Source organism: Leiobunum rupestre, chromosome 10, assembly GCF_980474605.1.
Source record: "Leiobunum rupestre chromosome 10, qqLeiRupe1.1.hap1, whole genome shotgun sequence".
Lineage (NCBI taxonomy): Eukaryota > Metazoa > Arthropoda > Arachnida > Opiliones > Sclerosomatidae > Leiobunum > Leiobunum rupestre.
Genome location: NC_143393.1, coordinates 56531577 through 56551934, shown reverse-complemented (window position 1 = coordinate 56551934; position 20358 = coordinate 56531577). Strand labels below are relative to the sequence as shown.

Sequence of the window (20358 nt, the reverse complement as noted above, 5' to 3'; positions counted from 1 at the left end):
TAGTCATTACTTACTATTATCATTAAACCACGTTAGTCATAACTTACTATTAGCGTTTAGCTACTATAGTCATCACCCATTATTATCTTAATCCTCCACGAGTTATTAACGAAAGGGGAAAACCGATGAGCTCGGGGAAGTATTTGCGTCGACGTCGCCGGTATGTCCTTGTTGCCCTAGCGGAAACCAACCTTTAAGAGCTTTAACAATTTAACGGTATACGTTTTCGACAATACGACAAGTTCGCATTAACTTACGATGGACGACGTTACCTTTCTTTGGTATGAACGAATCTTTTCTCTGTCAAACAGAAAAAATAAATTCCGTTTTAATACTTTATTGAAACAGGTCTGCTCGTAACTTCAAACAAAACTAACTCGGTTTGGAATTATTCACAAAAACGGGATACTAAAATATTCAGTGGATTAATTAGCGATACAATCTACCTAATCTGAAGTTTCAAGTAATGAAAGTGCAATACAAATGTTTATATGACGGTTAGATTTATTTATTTATTTATTTATTTAAGACACATACCTACGAAGCTAGAACGACTTACATGTAGTCATCACGATATGTGCTTTAGCTGATTGATTGAATGATTAGCCCGATATTTTGCAGCGATGTTAATGTACCTTCAATGCGTTAACCGACGCCTTGTGAAATACCTTGTTTATATACATTATACAGAGATGCTAATATATTAATGGTAAGTTGCGAAAATCACAGTGCGCGTAAAACTCAGACATTATATAGTGACTAGTAAAACAATATAGCATAGTGAACAAGTTGGCCTGAACACAATATGTTGATATACGAAGCCCTCCCCACCTCGCCGTCTTGCGCGCGTGCGCTGATTTCCCCTGGGGGGGGGGGACGCGGATTGGGGCGCGGATTTCTCGGGGGGCGCGCGGTCTGGGGGCGCGTCGCGGTTAATTTAAAAATCAAATGAAAACATAGATTTAAGTGTTTTGCGCGGTTAATTTAAAAATGAAATGAAAACATAGATTTAAGTGTTTTGCGCGGTTAATTTGAATTTGAAACATGGATTTGAGTGTTTTGACGTCATAGAATATTCGTTGTTAAAGTAACGTAGAATGGAAATATTTTTAAACTTTATTTTAATATCATTGTAGTACTTAAATATGCTTGGCACTTGAGCCTATATCACGAGTATTTCTTAAAACGACTATACATCTAAACTCTACTTTTAACGCGGCAAAATACAATTCCGATATTCAAATATTTAAAAATACTTAGTGAAAAGAGACTTTAACCGTTTTTTAAAATTCACAATATATTTATTTAAAAAATCGAACGTTTCGGAGGAACTGTTCCTCCTTCTTCAGGGATTTTTACAAGTCTGACAGTACGATGGTAAAACTTTGGGACGAAAAAATATTTATGCATACATATAGTGGGGGTACTGTTCTTTAGCCGCGAGGCGTTTTTTTTCAAAGGCGAGTCGACCCCGTCGAAGTGTTATAAGAGCAACGGACTCGATATCTTCGTTCGCGCTCGGGGCTACTATTGTCTGAATGGGTGGGTTCTGCGAGGGGATGAATTGGTTTGTTGTGTGTGTGTGTGAGAGGGTGAGGACCATAAAAAGTGGAGAAAACGTGTATAAGTTAACGGGACCATCGTCATGGTTTAAACATTGCGCAGATTTATTTTTTTAAATTTCGATGGATTCGCGTACATTAAAATGAGTTTTATGTAATTTTGGGTTGAGCTAGTATGTCTTTTGAGCCCCACCTAACATTATGGCCCCAAAAACACGAAGATGTTCGCTAAGGGGGATAATTATTGTACGGGGTGTTTATATTTTTGGGGGGGCTCTTTACGCCTTTGATGAAATGGGCGACGGCATTGCCCCCATGTAATAATCACCACAATCACGGGAGATTTTATAAATGAGGGCCTTGTTGATGAGGGCAGTTGGTTCTTTGTTATTACATAATAAAGCTGACAATTCGGGATGGTGGGAGATAAATAGGATCGAGACCTACTGATTTAAGATTTTTGGCTATTTTTTCGAGATAAACCATGATAAAAGGGGAAACATGCTGAGATGAAAGAAGGAGGAACAAGGGGAATCCCAAAATAGGCCTCACTTCAATTTAAATTTTTGAAACTTAATACTTCCATATGCTACACTGCCGAAACGTTGGATTTTTTAAATATATATATTAAGATATTTAAAACCGTTTAAAGTCTCTTTTCATTTGTATTTTCACAATGTGTTTTCTCTTCACTTCTAAAAATACTTAATTAAGTTTGTTTGTATGAAATACTTACTAATACCCGAACGATGGACTTTAGATTGGATAAGATTTGTAAATATCATTTCGAAACTAATAATTTTCACGCTTTATTTAAATCAAGCAATTACATTTTTAAAAATGAAAGAAGTTAAACAATACACATGTAGTCAGAAAGATATTATAAAAACACTAAAATTAAAATTAAATGAAAAACTCTTTATTCAACTTTAATACGTTACGCTATTTAAGAAACGTAATTTTAGAAAACAGACATAACGTAAAACCAATGTGATGAAAAAGTAGCAAAAATAATCTTAAAACGACTTATATTTTCTTACACACGATTTTTCGGTACCACACATCGATTTTGTGAGATTTCACAACGGCGCAATTATTAGGGTCACGGTGAAAATGACAATGTTTAGGAGCACTTATACAAAGAATGGTAGATAATTTAGGACAGTCTAAATCCTCTACGTTCTTGACGTTAACTCCTATGAAATCCGATAAAACTTTGACCTTTACTAAACCTTTCCAAAAAAAAACTTTAACCCTTGTTCTTTTATATAATTCGCGATAACTCCTAGGCTGTTGTAGTCTTCCTGTCCTTCGTCCCAACGGAGATCGCAAATGTTCCAATACAACCATCTACAATGCCATTTATCGTCTTCCGTAAGACTGGAATATGGATATGGTGGTTTAAAGGTCCAGACGTTATGCTTCTCCGTTTCCGTATCGTAAATAGTTAACTCTTTAATTATCATTTCTCCATTCACACGGAATAAGTTTGCCCCCGATAAAACATGTCCTTTTCATTTTTAGAAATAAACTTGTTTTAAAAAAAACTTAGAATATGCAATTAAGACTTCGCTCTGAAAACACTGAAGCTTCCATCAGTCCAGTAACTTTATCATATGAAAATTTTTCATCAGGTCAATGGAACCCCCAAAAACATTTTCTACGTTATTAGTACTTTGCACAGCTATTCTGACTTGAACCGGGTTTTTTAATGCTTGTTGAAATGAATGGATAAATTACTTCAGCTTTTATATAAAGGATATCGGTTGGATAGAAAAAAATCTTATTCAAAAGCTGAAGTATATTTTATTATTTAACACCATCAATTAAAAACCACTTTGCCCAAGTCTGATAAGCTGAGTTTACTCGCTTCTTCAAATGTATTGAAATCCATATCGTTATAAATAATAAAACATAATTAATATTAAAAGTTCAGAAATGCTTATTTTATTTCGTTTAACAGCTTTCATTTTTAAAAATGTTATTGCTTGACTTAAATAAAGCGTGAAAAAACAATTGCTACGACTAAATTTCTAACTCTAATAACTTGTAAATCAATTATACAATTATCTATTCATAAGTGTTAGATACTTGATTACAGTGAAATAAAAACATGTAGAAATGTATATGAAATAAATTTAAGAAAACTCAAACATTTGACCGACATATACCTTTTCTGGTTTAAATCAACAATTTTATTATTCTTTCTTTTCATTTTTTTATACAACCATTTGTTTTTATATAGATAACCTGAGGACGGCTATAATATGAACATAAACCAAAAAAATCGGGAATTAAACACAAACAACCTTAAGTTTACTATTTTTATATTCACACGTCCTCAATTATGCAAATTTTATATTAACATTTCTACTATACATATTTCATAATTAATATTTACATAAATAATTATTTTTTATATAAAATCGTACAATTCTATCAGAACTTAAACCGTAAGATTCAGGCATATAATTTCCAAAAACACAAACTACATTTGGAGTACTAATATTTATACTCACACAATTATATTTCGTACTAACAATTTCACCATCTTTTAAACTTTCAAATACTGCCAAGTGTTCGTCGCATATTTTTATACTTCTCAAGGTGTTAAAGAAAAAGTGGTTCACACCAGCGCAACCTTTTTTCAATTGAAAAAGCATTTCACTCCCCGAAACTGTCACTTGCTGACAATGTACAAAGTCGGGCTTACGGGATTTCAAGTAATTTAACATCCACGATTTTCCTTCATTTCCATCTTTTCCTATTACAAATATTATTTTTCTGTCTGAGAGAATTAAATGTTCCAATAAACTTTTCTGCCATGGTCTAAGTTCTATATCTTTGTTTATTCGTTTAGGGGTTTTCATTTGTTCTACCCAAGCACTTGTCAAATTTCCAAAAAGATGCGATGGTAGTCCCGATCGAGTAACGGCTTCTGCGCGGACTCGTTGTTTATCAATTTCCGCTTCTACTTTACCTAAGTTTACTTTGTGAGGGCTTAGACTGCACCGTCTAATATGCCGACTCAGTTGTGATTTGAACGATTTATTGCATGTTGTACACGATGTACGTTTACATTTATGGGTTCTTAATCTATAGCCACGTATTCGTTTCTCGCAACTTGGACACTGAATATATTTGTTTCGACCCATTTGGATTATATTCGAAGAAGACAAACACATACGTTTTACTCGAACCGAGTCTATTCATAAACTGTTCTCGATTTTTGAGGGATCTCCGTATATAAAGTATAAAATGTGGGTTCTGAGGATAAAAATAATATCAGCGCTATTTTGATTTTCTTCCAAGTTAAGTGTTTCAGATAACGTTTACTTATTCAGTACCTTCATTTGATATAACCCTGTATCTTCCAACAATTCAGTTTTATGTTATGTATAATTCCCTTATTCATTACATCATTCCAAATTTAGCCCAATTCATTCACTGACGTTGGTCTTCTGAAATGGATATTCCAATAAAAACCTTTTCTTATATCTTCGCTTCTGTTTAATGTGAATGTTGTCAATATAAAAAACATCATATGCTTTATTTAAATATAAAGAATAAACACTGGTTGGGTTAAGGCTAGAGTGAAATGGAATAATTAAGTAAATAGACATAAATTTTAGATCGCCTTTCCTCCAAAATATCTAATAGCGCTAGTACATTCTCGATAAATATACAAGTTCTTGTGAATAAGAGACGTTATTTATCAAATAATCATAGACAAAAAACTTTGCTCAACGAAAAACTAAATAACGATAAATAATGTACAATTAATTCATTAAATAACGAGAAAATGTCTTAAGGTAATAAAAAAATAAAACAAGCGATTAATTAATCATTAAAAATATAATATTATCAATTTGATGATTGTTTCAGGATATCGATTATGATCAATGTTTGTACTAGAGTGATCATACCCAAAATGAGGTTAAATGAAATAATTAAGTAAACAAGCATAAATTTTAGATCGCCTTTCATCCAAAATATCTAATAGCTCTAGTACATTCTAGATAATTATACAAGTTCTTGGAAATAAGAGACTTTTTTCAAAGATAAGCAAATTTTAAAGCTTATTGTCATTGGTTCCATAACAAAAACCGCATTGTAACGTAATAATGGTTACATCTATCTGTAAACTTATCAAGATAAGAAATGGTATATCACTATATAACGATCATTGATAATAAATTTCTAATCGTAAAACGCTAAACAAGGTTATTTTTTTTACTGTTTTGGTATTTATATTGTCAATACACACACTCAAATTTGCTATATTATATTTATGGTATGTACTTGAGACAATAATGGTATTTAAAATAGCTTAATATAGAAGTAAACACATTATGTAAAGCATATAAAGCATAATTATTTATATAGCTTATTAATTAACTATTAATAAGGTTATTTTTTTTACTTTATAAAAATTAATTATGCAGAGAGTTCTTAGTTAAAGAAGATTCGAATGCGACTGTGGGGTGTGGTGGGGGTGGGAAGTCGCGTTGATGGAAATATTGTATCCCTTTGTACCGTCAAAGAGAAAAAAAGTAAGTTTCTATTTTATTATATTTACCAAGGAGAATTATTATCCTCCTTGGTGGAACCACTCTACGGCCCCTCATTGGCTGAAGGTTCAAAACGAACTGGCGACAAGCTCGGCCCTAGGCGGCAGCATTCTAGATACATATGAGATTTCGATGGCCAAGAGGAAATAAAAAAGTACTGCCAACTTTTATTAGTGAAGTTGGCGTTGCGTGACGGAGACCGGCCGTTGAACATTTTATAGAAAAACCTATTGAAATACGCCAAAATAATATTATATCGCACAGCCATTTCCTCTTTAAAAATTCTAGAGCATCTACACACGATAAGATAGTTCTTGGAAATAAGAGACTTTTTTCAAAGATAAGCAAATTTTAAAGCTTATTGTCGTTGGTTCCATAACAAAAACCGCATTGTAACGTAATAATGGTTACCTCTATCTGTAAACTTATCAAGATAAGAAATGGTATATCACTATATAACGATCATTGATAATAAATTTCTAATCGTAAAACGCTAAACAAGGTTATTTTTTTTACTGTTTTGGTATTTATATTATCAATACACACCCTCAAATTTGCTATATTATATTTATGGTATGTACTTGAGCCAATAATGGTATTTAAAATAGCTTAATATAGAAGTAAACACATTATGTAAAGCATATAAAGCATAATTATTTATATAGCTTATTAATTAACTATTAATAAGGTTATTTTTTTTTACTTTATAAAAATTAATTATGCAGAGAGTTCTTAGTTAAAGAAGATTCGAATGCGACTGTGGGGTGTGGTGGGGGTGGGAAGTCGCGTTGATGGAAATATTGTATCCCTTTGTACCGTCAAAGAGAAAAAAAGTAAGTTTCTATTTTATTATATTTACCAAGGAGAATTATTATCCTCCTTGGTGGAACCACTCTACGGCCCCTCATTGGCTGAAGGTTCAAAACGAACTGGCGACAAGCTCGGCCCTAGGCGGCAGCATTCTAGATACATATGAGATTTCGATGGCCAAGAGGAAATAAAAAAGTACTGCCAACTTTTATTAGTGAAGTTGGCGTTGCGTGACGGAGACCGGCCGTTAAACATTTTATAGAAAAACCTATTGAAATACGCCAAAATAATATTATATCGCACAGCCATTTCCTCTTTAAAAATTCTAGAGCATCTACACACGATAAGATAGTTCTTGGAAATAAGAGACTTTTTTCAAAGATAAGCAAATTTTAAAGCTTATTGTCGTTGGTTCCATAACAAAAACCGCATTGTAACGTAATAATGGTTACCTCTATCTGTAAACTTATCAAGATAAGAAATGGTATATCACTATATAACGATCATTGATAATAAATTTCTAATCGTAAAACGCTAAACAAGGTTATTTTTTTTACTGTTTTGGTATTTATATTGTCAAAACACACACTCAAATTTGCTATATTATATTTATGGTATGTACTTGAGCCAATAATGGTATTTAAAATAGCTTAATATAGAAGTAAACACATTACGTAAAGCATATAAAGCATAATTATTTATATATCTTATTAATTAACTATTAATAAGGTTATTTTTTTACTTTATAAAAATTAATTATGCAGAGAGTTCTTAGTTAAAGAAGATTCGAATGCGACTATGGGGTGTGGTGGGGTGGGAAGTCGCTGTCCCTCGTATGTCAGACGATACTGCGGCTAGACACTACAAATACGTGAGTTAGAACTTTTAATTAAATTATTTATACATGTTGCAGAAGGTAGTTCGTTTCAACCCTTTAAAATGTCGAATTAATTACAATTATATAGATAAATTAGGATTTAAACGGATTATATATCATATCGGATTAGTTGTAATCATGTAAACAAAAGTTCTAAATTAAATTTAAATAACTTGTCCTTATTAATTATATTCTAGGGTTCGCCAGCGATAAATAAATTATAGCAATAAATTTAAGGCGTTTAGGGATGGGTGGAACAAATTACGGCTCTTCGTTTTTCCAATTGCAATTCGGATGTACCCAAATGGACCAAATGTACCCTAAAAACAACCAAAGTCACCATTTTCGCCCCTATGTACCCCATTTCGGACCAAATGTACCCCAAATTGGACCTTTTAGCTTTATTGTAATGTTAAACGCCCATAGAGATCCCCCTAAAAAGATTAATAAACTGGCGGTCCAATTTTGGGTACATTAATTATTTTGGAGAGATAAAACTAATTCTGGCAAACTGCTGCGATTTATAGTGAATGGGGAAAAAAGCCAATTTCTAGCGATTGGGAGCAATAATAAAACCTTATAATTTGTATACACTCTGCTCTTTTTTTCCAAAACACTTTTACCGATGACCACCCGCTATTTTACGGTACCCTTTTACAACACTTAGGGGCCCGAAAATGTTTGAAAGTGTTTGTCGGCGAAAACCCATTGAACTATTTATTACCAACTCGAAAGACAGGGGCCCGACATTCACTATGACGGATAGGTTTTGACGGACCTATTTAACGGTTTATAGCTGTTTGCATAACATCGTGTCAGTGCACACCACCTGCCGAATAGCGACATCATCTAACCTATTGACCTCGTAAATTAGCTAACCTTTTGACCTGCCGTAAATGTACGCAAAATGGGGCCCCTACAGGGGCCTGTTTCACCCCCGTTTCCCCTATTTGACGGTTTATAGCTGTTTGCATAACATCGTTGTCCACATCGCCATAGGGGCAGATAACCTATTGACCCAGGGTAACATCGTAAATCATGTAACCTTTTGACCTGCCGAATATTGCCGCAAAATGGGGCCCCTACAGGGGCCCGTTTCACCCGCCCGCAGGTGCCCCCTTATCGGTAGACGCACTCCCTTATCTCTCTAGCTGACCCGGGTGGGCAAACTAATAACAAATCTTCTGGGCCCATGTGATTTCCTATTGTTTGATATAAAATTCACCATCCTATGTTAAAGAGTGGCCACCGCCCACCCTCATGAAATCAACTTTTTTCCGGTAACTCTCCCTTTAAGGGGGTTGGTCGGAGGGGGCGGAAATTAACGGCACTGCGTGCGCGTTTAAGAGTTCTATCGAATGAGACCAACTGTTTTTTTCGATCACTCTCCCTTTAATAAGAAAGTGCCACCCTTATTTATTACTTCTGACCATACACGGTTTCGATAAGAAAGTGCCACACTTATTTATTACTTTTGACCTTACACGGTTTCGATAAGAAAGTGCCACACTTATTAAATTTCTTCTGACCATACACGGTTTCGATAAGAAAGTGCCACACTTATTTATTACTTCTGACCATACACGGTTTCCATAAGAAAGTGCCACACTTATTTATTACTTCTGACCATACACTGTTTAAATAAGAAAGTGCCACCCTTATTACTTCTGACCATACACGGTTTCTTTCAATAAGAAAGAGCCACACTTATTTATTACTTATGACCATACACGGTTTCGATAAGGTAGTGCCACACTTATTTATTACTTCTGACCATACACGGTTTCCATAAAAAAGTGCCACACTTATTACTTCTGACCATACACGGTTTAAATAAGAAAGTGCCACACTTATTACTTCTGACCATACACGGTTTCTTTCAATAAGAAAGAGCCACACTTATTTATTACTTCTGACCATACACGGTTTCGATAAGGTAGTGCCACACTTATTTATTACTAATGACCATACACGGTTTCGAAAAGAAAGTGCAACACTTATTTATTACTTCTGACCATACACGGTTTCCATTAGAAAGTACCACACTTATTACTTCTGACCATACACGGTTTCTTTCAATAAGAAAGAGCCACACTTATTTATTACTTCTGACCATACACTGTTTCGATAAGAGAGTGCCACACTTATTACTTCTGACCAAACACGGTTTCGATAAGAAAGTGCCACTCTTATTATTATTATATAATATTATATGCTCTCTGCTGCAATGTCTAACGGATCTATCTCTCCTGCCTTTACGGGCACTACTAGTTAACAATCTACTTGTCCCGCTTTTGAGTAAACGCAAAATTTCGTTCCGCCCCCAATGGAAGAAGTGCGCCCCCCTATAGGGCGGGCACGAAACAAAAACTGCTTAAGCGTAAAATTTCAAGCAAATGTTACTGAAGACGGCGTGGCTCGGTTGGTAGGCCGTGGGGTTTTTGGAGATTACGCGGCAAGCGGCTGTCTATGTTCGAGTCCGGTGAGGCCCGCAATATAAATTATATAAATAAATTATTTTTCGCAGCTCCATCTACCGTGTCGTCGCTTTTCCACAACAAACAAACAAACTACAACAACACTTAACGACAATCCATCCATAGCAATAGTCCCACTTCGATATATATATATATCTCGATGTGGAATTAAAAAAGCGTTTTTCCTTAGATCGCGCGCTTCGTAATATAGAAGGACTCGCGCACTTTACGCACGAACTCCTTTGAAGTGTATTGCGCGCGCCGCACTCAACTTTAACAGTACAATGCATAAAAGCAAATCACGTCAATTTAAAATAAAAATATTTTCTGGCAACACCAGCAAGAGACGTGTTTCAGCGCCATCTCTTATTTTCCTGCAGAAACACAAAACCACTAAATTCCACCTTAATATGCACGGTCAAATTTTATAGTTAAGAGATACCTTTTTAAATCACGTCACAAGAAAATTGAAATTGTTATAAAATATAATAGGACAAATTAATGTTTACACGTTAAAAACAAGTTGGTCAAGCCCATAATATCACCTCTTATCCCGCGCGTCTCACAATACTATAATTACGCTATCATTAGACTTGTAACTGCGTTTGAAAACGGCGGCGAACCCGCCGCAAGCCGAAACATGTCGCTCCTTTTTTAGTTTAATGGTTTTAACAATTAAAATATTTTAACAATAAAATTGCTAGTGTTTTTATAATCGTTGGTGTCTTTCATTCCTTCGCATAACTCTTACACTAGTTTGGAGTTACACATTGCATATAAATACGCCTATTCAAAACTGCTATAACGACGATTAATTTTTTATTCAAAAATTAAGAAAACGAGCCGAAAAGAACCCCGCACACTTAACACTAATTTCGGTTCCAGGTAAAATATCTTCAAATTTGGATATGATATGGATTAGGTATGTGATCCCGTACCACGTTTCAATGGAGTGATATTTTCAAAGACGTACAGTTCGCCCGCCAGATGGGGCACGAAAGTTATCAAAACCGAAAAATAGTAAAACCATTTCTCCTGTACGAAATTGCTGTGGATGTTTATTTTTAAAAAGGATTTTTCGTATATGTTTTTCGCCCATATGCCGATACCCACGACACCTACGTTTCCAAAAAATAACGCATTCGTAATTGCACCGTCAAGCCCAATCCGCCAATACCCGGTTTGACATAGTTTATTCCTAACTAGATTTTTCGGCAATTGCTCGATACCTATGACACTTAGGATTTTAAAAATACTGCAGTCGTACTCCCGCCATCAAGGCCGATCCGACAATAGATGGGCGTGACTATCTCAATACTTACTATACCTAAGACTTTATAATTCATGCAGTTATTAACGTGCCGAAGGGGCCTTTCCTTCAGTACCTAGTATATACAACTTGCTTAAACTAAGATAATCCGTGTATTGGCAGATAGGCCTTGACGACGCAAGTACGAATGCTTTATTTTTGAAGTCGTAGGTGTCGTAGGTTTTAAATTATTGACGAAAAACGTTGTAACAACAACGAGTGCCAAAGAAAGAGTAAGCGGTTTATTATTAAATAAAATTAATTACAGATGGTACAGGGGGCGCTATATGACAAATCTCTCTTATGGTACATTATATTAGCTACTATGAACAGTTTTCAGTTATAACGGTTCATTAGCTGGTGCTCTTTGATTAGCCTCGCAAGTTGCAGAACTCTAGTCCATACACTTGAGGTCGTTGGTCATTCCAGGGCAGTAGAGTACGTCTCTTGCACGCCTCATGCAACTTTGAATGCCAAGATGCCATTCATGTATGTGTTTTAAGATTATAGTCTTCATAGCGACCGGTATGACGACACGTTCACCTTTAAGGACCACGTCATCGTGAACTGATATTTCATCTCTGAAGGACCAATATGGCTTCACTTATTCGCCAATATTTGTACCCTCCTTTGGCCAACCGTTGGAATGATACTCAATCCCTTTAGGGAGCACAGAATCATTGGTGGTCGCCTCTCGGAGTTCTTGAAACTTAGAGTTGGACATCGCCAAAACCAAACACACGGGCATGTCTTCCTGGGATACGGTAGTGAACCTTTCCGACGTCCGAACGTCTCTGTTAAGTGCACCTGCGAGGTACATTTCTGCCCCCTTGCGGTATTGTTGTATGTCAAATAGGATACGTTGTAGTCTAGGTGGCGCAGCCGAAAGTTGTTTGAGACTAAGCGTTTCTAAGGGCTTGTGGTCATTTTCGCTAGTACATGCCAAACTCCCTTAGCTACCGTTGATACTTAATTTTTATCTCTGAAATATACAACTCTTTATTGTTCTCTTCGGCAGTGTCGTTTGAATCACTAGACCTTAGAGTTGCATTTACATTACTATTTTCAGACAATTTGAACATTTTTATTATATGTTGCACATTTTCCCCAATCATGCTTATATCCACATTTTCTATTATCTTCTTCGGGTCTATTCAACTTATTTCCGGGCTGAATTTTTCTACGGCTATTTTGCTGTCCTGTGGCGGGATGCCTCCTACCGCCCCTTTTGTTCTATTAGGTTTGGTTATCTGATCTACAGCCTTCGCCTCACCTCCGACCGTTTTTAATTGCGTAAAGGCTTGCTCGCTGGCTTTACAAGCATCTACGACTTTTTGCAGCGTGATTCCGGGTCACTTATCAATTTATATCTCAATAATTCGTCTTCTAAGCCTTGATTTTCGCATTTCATACATTGAATACGGGCCTCGGGAAGAAATTCCGTATACGGTTCCCCAGGTTTTTGAAACATTGCGTTAAATTTAAACCGTTCATACGCTCGGTTTGCCTTGGGCGTAAAATAATCTTAAAATTTAGTCAAAATATACTCAAGATCTTTGCTTTGAGCTTCGGTCAATCCAAACGAGTTATAGATGTTAACGGCGTCTTCCCTAATCGATGTCATCGAAGTTGCGACTAGTATTTCAGGCGTTTTCCTGGACAGATTCTGTGCTGTAGCGTACCATAAAAACCACTGTTTCCAAACCTTCCACGTAGTAGACATATTATTACTTGATGAAATATCGAGGTGTTTCGAGCATGGACTAAGAAATGATAAATCAAGGACATGCCTTTCGTACCTTCACGCGAACTACGCAAAAATCCATCCGAAGAAACAAGACAAATTCTAGCGCCATCTATCGTTTTGAAAAGCTTTTCTTTGCAAAAAAAATGGCGGTTTTTGTATTTTGGCAGTTGTAGTTTGAACTCCGACTAATTTTTTAATGAAATTTAATCGTGTTTTTTGGCGATTTTAAAATGGGTAAAGTTAAACACTGCGTTTTCCCAAAGTGTAATAGTGACAGCAGATATATTGATAAACCACACAAGTATGAAGTGGGTTTTGGGGCTTTTCCCAAACCTAAGCGGAGACCACTAGAATGTGGTGTAAATAGTACCGAGGTAATTTAATGTTTAGTAACTCTCCCATGTCACTGCACCAATTTTCGAATTACCTTCCTAGTTCCGGTGGCATTTCTTTGTCCCAACCCCATTTTAATTTCCAAAGCTCCTGAAAGAGCATTTTCCCTTTAATAGTATACGGCGACAGAATACCGGTTGGGTCGAAAATTTGGGCAATAGCGCTTAAAACAAATCGTTTAGTTTTCTTCGCATTCTTTAGGTACTCTATTAATTTGCGCAATGAAACGGACAGAGTATCCGCATTTTTATTCCAATTAATACCTAAAATTTTTAATTCGTTCCCTTGATCCTGCGAGGGAAATAATTTTATTTTCGCGGTTTTATCATACTCTCGCCACATTTCTTCTAAATTGGGGGAGTTTGATTCCCATTTTCTTAGACGCATGTTGGCGCGTAACATTACCTCGGATATTTCTTTTGTTATTTGAAACGCTTCGCTATCAGTTTTTGCCCCGTTCGCGAGATCGTCTACATAAAGGGTCTCATTTAAGGCCTCTCTTACTTTAGGGTTCACTATCTCGGTATTCTCTAAATGATGTTTCACGGTTGCCGCTAACAAGAAGGGGGACGAAGTTACACCGAAAGGGACGCGTGCCATTCTAAATACTTTAAATTTATCCTCCCTAATTTTTCCATTCTCCTCAACTATCCAATAAAATCGCACGCTTTGACGGTCCTTTTCCGATAAAGCAACCATTAGAAAAGCCTTCTCTATATCACTAACGTAGACGATTTTGTGCAATCTAAATTTCAATAGTAATTTTAACAAATCCGGGTACAAATTTGGCCCAGGGTGCAAACAATCGTTCAAAGAGGGTACCGATTTGGCGTGCGAAGACGCGTCTTTAACTATTCTGAGCTTGGTAGTAGAGTGACCCTCTTAACCGGTTGGTGGGGCAAGTAATACACCCCTGCTTTCTATTCTCGAATTCGTTTAAAGGGACTTCTTCCACAATTCCGAGATCTAATTGTTCGTCTATTATAGTTTTGTAGTCCGAGTAGAGGGATAAATCACGTGTGAATCTCTTAGCCTTGAAAGGAATGCAAGGACTAGCTATTTGTCTATTGTCGGCCAATGTTTCTCGTTTCCCGACCTTCCACGGAAGCTCCACGTGGTACCTTCCTTCTTTAAATTCTATTGTGTTTTTGAAGTTTTCAAGAGCTTCGCTATCACTATGATCATAGGGTTTTCCCCCATCGCTAAGACCTAAACTTTCAATATCAAAAAATTGTTTTAGGGTTTCATTTACGTTTTTCTCTTCTATAGTTATTTTCATAACCGTTGGCAAGAAACAGGATTTTGGATCCGTGGCTTTTGCCGATCTTCTGGTTGGGCCCTGAATTACCCACCCAAATTTAGTTTCTTGGGCTACCACATTTCGGTTGAACATATGAAATTTTCGGAGGCCACCTCCCAGTAATAATAATAATTAGCACGTCAATTTCGAAGTTGACTGCGCTTTCCGCTTCCGCGGGGTTGTCCGCTAAGGGAAAGTCATTGGCTTCCATGAAGGCCTGAATTTCGGGGCATTCTAATTTAGCTGTGGCATTGCAGATTAAAGGTACTTCTACAGCTATGACTTGAATATTTTCTTTTGGGTTTACCCTACTCTGCAAAGTAAGCTTGACTCTTTTTCTTAGAATCATTACTGGGTTTTCATTCCCAACACTATCCACTTGGACTATTTCTTCCCCTTCGCACGGGAGGTTTAAACTTTTAGACAGTCTTTCAGTAATAAAGGTGGCTTGGCTCCCCCCGTCTAAAAGGACCTTCACACTTTGACGTGTCGTCGGTTGGGCGGAGTTTAAAGCCATGGTTTTGGCTGTTTGAAGTAATACTATCTGATCTCTCTTTTCTACGGGTGCAACTGCAGACGTAATGCTTTGGGTTTCTACCCCCTTCTTAGGCTTATTTGCGTCATTGCTCTCGCAAACTGCCATGTTGTGACCCTTTCTGCACAATTTGCAGCTTCGGAATCTAGACCTACATTGCCTAGCTGCGTGATTTAGTTTAAGACAAATACAACATCTACGATCTTCCAAAATCTTTTTTCTGTTGTCTTCTACGCTAAACTCTCTGCAATTGTTGGTTTTGTGTGTATTTAGGTTGCAATAAATACAATAACTAGTTTCGCTCGAATTTTCGACTTGCGTGGTTAGAGCATTGGCTGAAAAGGTTTGTTTACTTTCTAGTTTAGGAATTTGTTTGTATTTGTTTTTGTCTCTAGTAAAATCAGTTTTTTCTTGCCTTAAACCCGCGCCCAAAAGTTCTGACATTTCTCTATATTCTATTTGTTCCCTAAAAAACACAACTTATTCGTCGGCGTCCCAGTTAGCCTTGCCCTTAGTTTTCTGGCAAAACAAAACCCTCATATCGCTAGGAAGGCATCTTAATAGCGTGGGGCATAGAAGAGAGGCGTTATCGGAAGTGGATACCCCAACTAATTTTAAATTTCTCAAACTTATCTCAACCGTGTCCAGAAGGCGACGTAGATATTTTAAATCATTTGAATCACGCGGAGGCTTAAGTTCTAATAATTTAGTCATATGAGAATAAATTATCATATCTGGTCTCCCGAACCTATTTTCTAAAATTTGAATAGCCACATCGTAAGAGGCTTCAGATTCAAACAACCCGTCCACCGCTTTCGCGGCTTCTCCCTCTAAATAAGATATAAGGTAATTAAACTTGTCTACCTTGTTCAAGTTCACGTTTTCGTGTACCGCAGAGCGAAACCTATTCCAAAATAAAGTCCATTTCGAGACGTCACCGTTAAAAGTTTGCATGGTGAGACGAGGGAGTTTCACTTCTACTCTTCCGTTCGTTGTTCCTCCAAGCGACGATCCTGACCAATTGTTTTGCTGGTTCAGCGGGTTTTGTTGTACGGGAATCGGCTGGATTGGTGCTCCGGCGTTCTGCGGGGTGAAATTCGGCGGATTCGATTGACCGGCGATCGGCTGGATGGGGTTCGGCGGAATCGATTGACCGGCGATCAGCTGGATAGGGTTCGGCGGACCGGCGTTCGTCGGAATGAGATTCGATGGATTCAATTGAGCGACGATCGGCGGGTTGAGATTCGGCGAATATACTTGGGTCGTAACGCTGGAAACATTTGACGATACGCTGCCGGTTAGTTGTTTTACACGTCGATTGGTTTTACTTTTGATGAGTGTGATTTCATCCACGAAGTCTTGGGCATCGCTTACTTCCTTCTCTATTTCTATTTTATCGACCAAAAGACTAATCACCGTGTTTTCTAGTTGTGAAAGCCTGCATTCTTTTTTTTGTAAGATTGCTAATTCATCTTCTAAGCTTTCAAACGTTATAGCTTGATCTGTTAACGCAAGTTTTAAGGAGTCTATACTTTTTTTGTTGTCTTTTTGAGTGCCTCTCTAGTCGATTTCGCTCTGTCCACTTCTTCTTGAGTTGTCGAGCCTGCCATGTTTTGATTGCTGGCACTATTTTTACTTGAATTTTGCGTAGTCCCGTTTTTTTGATGATTTCCACTTTGTTTGGGAGTGGGTTTCGTTAGTCCATCTGTTGGCGGGTGGATCTTTTGAGCTGTGGGGTCCTTAGTGCTGGGTTCTTTTGATTTGTTTCTGGTAACAATGTCCTCACTTTGATCCATAAGATTTATTTTTTATTAACGCGACCGATTTTATCTAAAGTTTCCCGGGTTTCGGCACGATGTAGAATTTTCTAATCCGGGGTCTACAAAACCGGGAGAGCTAATTTTTTTCTTTTAACGCTCACTAGACTGCTGTTTTGGGAAACTTTTAATCTATCGATGGTCGCGTCTTAATTTAATGAATAACACTCAATTTGGTTTTTTTGCTTCAAACTATTCTTTAATTCTATAACTATTTTTTTTTATACTATAACGCTGGGTTCGTTAGCGACTACTACATGTCCGATTATTTTTCTAATGTCCCAATATTTTTCCCGCTTTCCTTTTTCTTTAACTAATAAAAGAAAAAATACGTGTCCGAAACAGGAAACCCCTTTCAAATTTGTTTCCCCCCTTCGAAATACCCATCCTTTTAACGGAAAGTTTTCGGACACCTATGGTGTCAGGCGCCTAAGCTCTCCGTCCCAGGATTCTGGGAATTTTCGTGGGCTTTCCCCGATTTTGCTGCAACGGAATACAACGGTTTACAAATAAAGAAATATTTACAAAAAAAAGATGAACTTGTTACATAAATCACAAATACAATAAGAAATACAAAAATTTTCAATGAGTTTACAAACAATATCAAAAATTATAAATTATTTACACATCAATTAAATGAAATACAATTTTAGTTACACACACATATATATACAGTGTTTTTGTTAGCGTAATTTTCTACAACGTTGATATTTAATAACTGCAAAAACAAATTTTAAATAGGAATATTGCTAAATAGATATAAAACGTATTTATAACGTCTTATTTTAAACTGAACTGCATGAGGATATTTTGTTGGTAATTTTGGTTTTAAATTAACGTTATTTTTAAGTAAATAAATATACCATAAATCTACTTAAATAATAATTATTCAAAGAAAGCTTATTTTTTCCCAAGAAATTAAAAAGCCCAAATCACCGTTATTCGCTAAAATCACTACCGAAAACAATAATCCCTTTCGGCAGCAGTCTTAACACCACACCGTTTTCGGTAGCGAATACAGTCTAGCCGCAGAAACAGAAGTGGTATAGAATATTGATACACGATTTGAACCTTAAAGCAGACGACAAAGCTTTAGCGCCAATTCGCCACCTACACTCGTTTCCGTATCGTCCATACAAAACAATTGTTCAACCCGAGATTAAGACCGCGTCCCATTTGATAAATCCAAAATAACGTAGCGATAACGTTTCATTAACGTAAACAACGTTGTTAGTTTATTGATATTAACTCTACTAATTCTAATCTTATTCAAACGCGTAGCATTTTGGCTTGAAAACTTGTTAAACAATTACAATGGATAAGCCATAAAATACATAATACCTATGATCAGCCCTAAAACCAAGATTTTGGTTATTGGTACCTACGAAAAAGTTATTAATACTGAAACAAGTGCATATTTTGTAGTACTATAGCAAAAAAATTGTTAACAGCTGTTTCGCGGAAAACTAACTCCTCGTGAATAAACGACCGTTAACGATGAGCAAACCATGGACTAATTAACAACAAACGGTGGAAACGTTAGACGACTAAACGAGTTGGAAGAAAAAAGAAAGGTAAGTAAAATATAAATGCTCTTTTTATTCACTTATTTAGTTAGGGTGAAATATAAAATTAGTAGGTATTTGTTCAATTGGGCAGTAACTTAACCGTTAACACTAGGTAACATACCCGGCCTAGGCTTACAATAATTTTGGAAACATAAAATCGTGCATGCAGGAATGAGGCCCAAATTAAATTACAAGTTATGCTCATTACCATAGTTGTAAAGATTTTTTTTCTTGCACCTAGTAACATTTAAAATAATATTATATATGAGGTGTTGTTTCCATTTACTCATAAACAAATGTTTTGTGCTTTAGAATAATTTTTAAGTGTATTGAAAGTGAAATTTAAGGGTAATTGCTTGTTAAAAAGGATCACAATACACTATGTTAAGCTTCGATTACATTTCAAAATTACTTTATCCTAATTAGTTGTAAACAATACCTTGCCCAAATAATTGTATATTGGTATCTTGATTTGTAAAGCTATCATATTCACACTTCGCAATTATAAATTGTTTACAAATAATAATTGTAAAATATAAACGCCACTTAAGGCTGTTGTCATCTCTTTTATGAAGTGTAATCGCTTTCAAAACAAAGCCACGTTACTTTACTTTAAGGGTAATTATTTCTGAAATCATCAGACTTGGCTGCATGATAGTAACAGATTTTAACCAAATTTTTTTTGTGGGTTCATCAACCTCTACAATGAAGATTTCAGAAGTTTACTGGAAAAATTTTAAAAAATCAAAAAGTTTTTTTTTTTGAAATTTTAGTTTTTTTGCCTAATTTTGGTGTATGTTATTGACATTTATTTAAATATCGCGTTCGCTAAAAAAGGGTATCCTAAGTTAAAACCGTACGCTGAAACGGAATTTGGAATCTATTTCACTTTATCTGCTAAAAATTTCGATATACGAGCCAAAACGTGGGGTGACACTTAAAATTTTACTCACTAGGCGGCACACCTCCAAGATCAAGAAGACTTTTTTCAGTGCGTCTTCTTATACACAGAAACGTTCTTGTAAAATATCGTCTTGGTCTAAGCATTATTTCCTTATAAAAATAAATTACATTTTTCTCATTTTTGACCAATTATTTATTGCAATTTTTTGAAGTAATATAAATAAATCACTAATGGTTATATTAAACAATTACCATGCAATTTATTCCATTTTGAAGAACAGTGCTTTAGCCTTTCTCAAAACATTCGTTAGCAAAGTAGTAATGTCTTCCCCTTGGTGATGTGGGACTTTTAACTACACAAAGAATTTCAAATTCCGAAATCAAGTGTTCATCTTTTCTATTTGGCCAGTTGTCAGAGCTCAATATTCCGTGCGGGTGAATAAAACTAATAAGTGATTCCCTGCATTCTTCATTTGTTTCTCTGACAAC

At 36.0% G+C, this 20358-nt stretch overlaps 1 protein-coding gene and 1 long non-coding RNA gene across 2 annotated transcripts in view; both read right to left on the bottom strand.

Moving 5' to 3' along the window:
* Positions 1-20358, bottom strand: part of LOC149926251 (uncharacterized) — a 385527-nt gene that overhangs the window by 303147 nt on the left and 62022 nt on the right. The gene's annotated exons all lie outside the window — the stretch shown is intronic.
* LOC149926253 (uncharacterized) lies at positions 14594-15025 on the bottom strand. The gene has a single exon (XM_090161925.1). It carries the CDS (start codon positions 15023-15025, stop codon positions 14594-14596), a length of 432 nt encoding a protein of 143 aa, XP_090018051.1.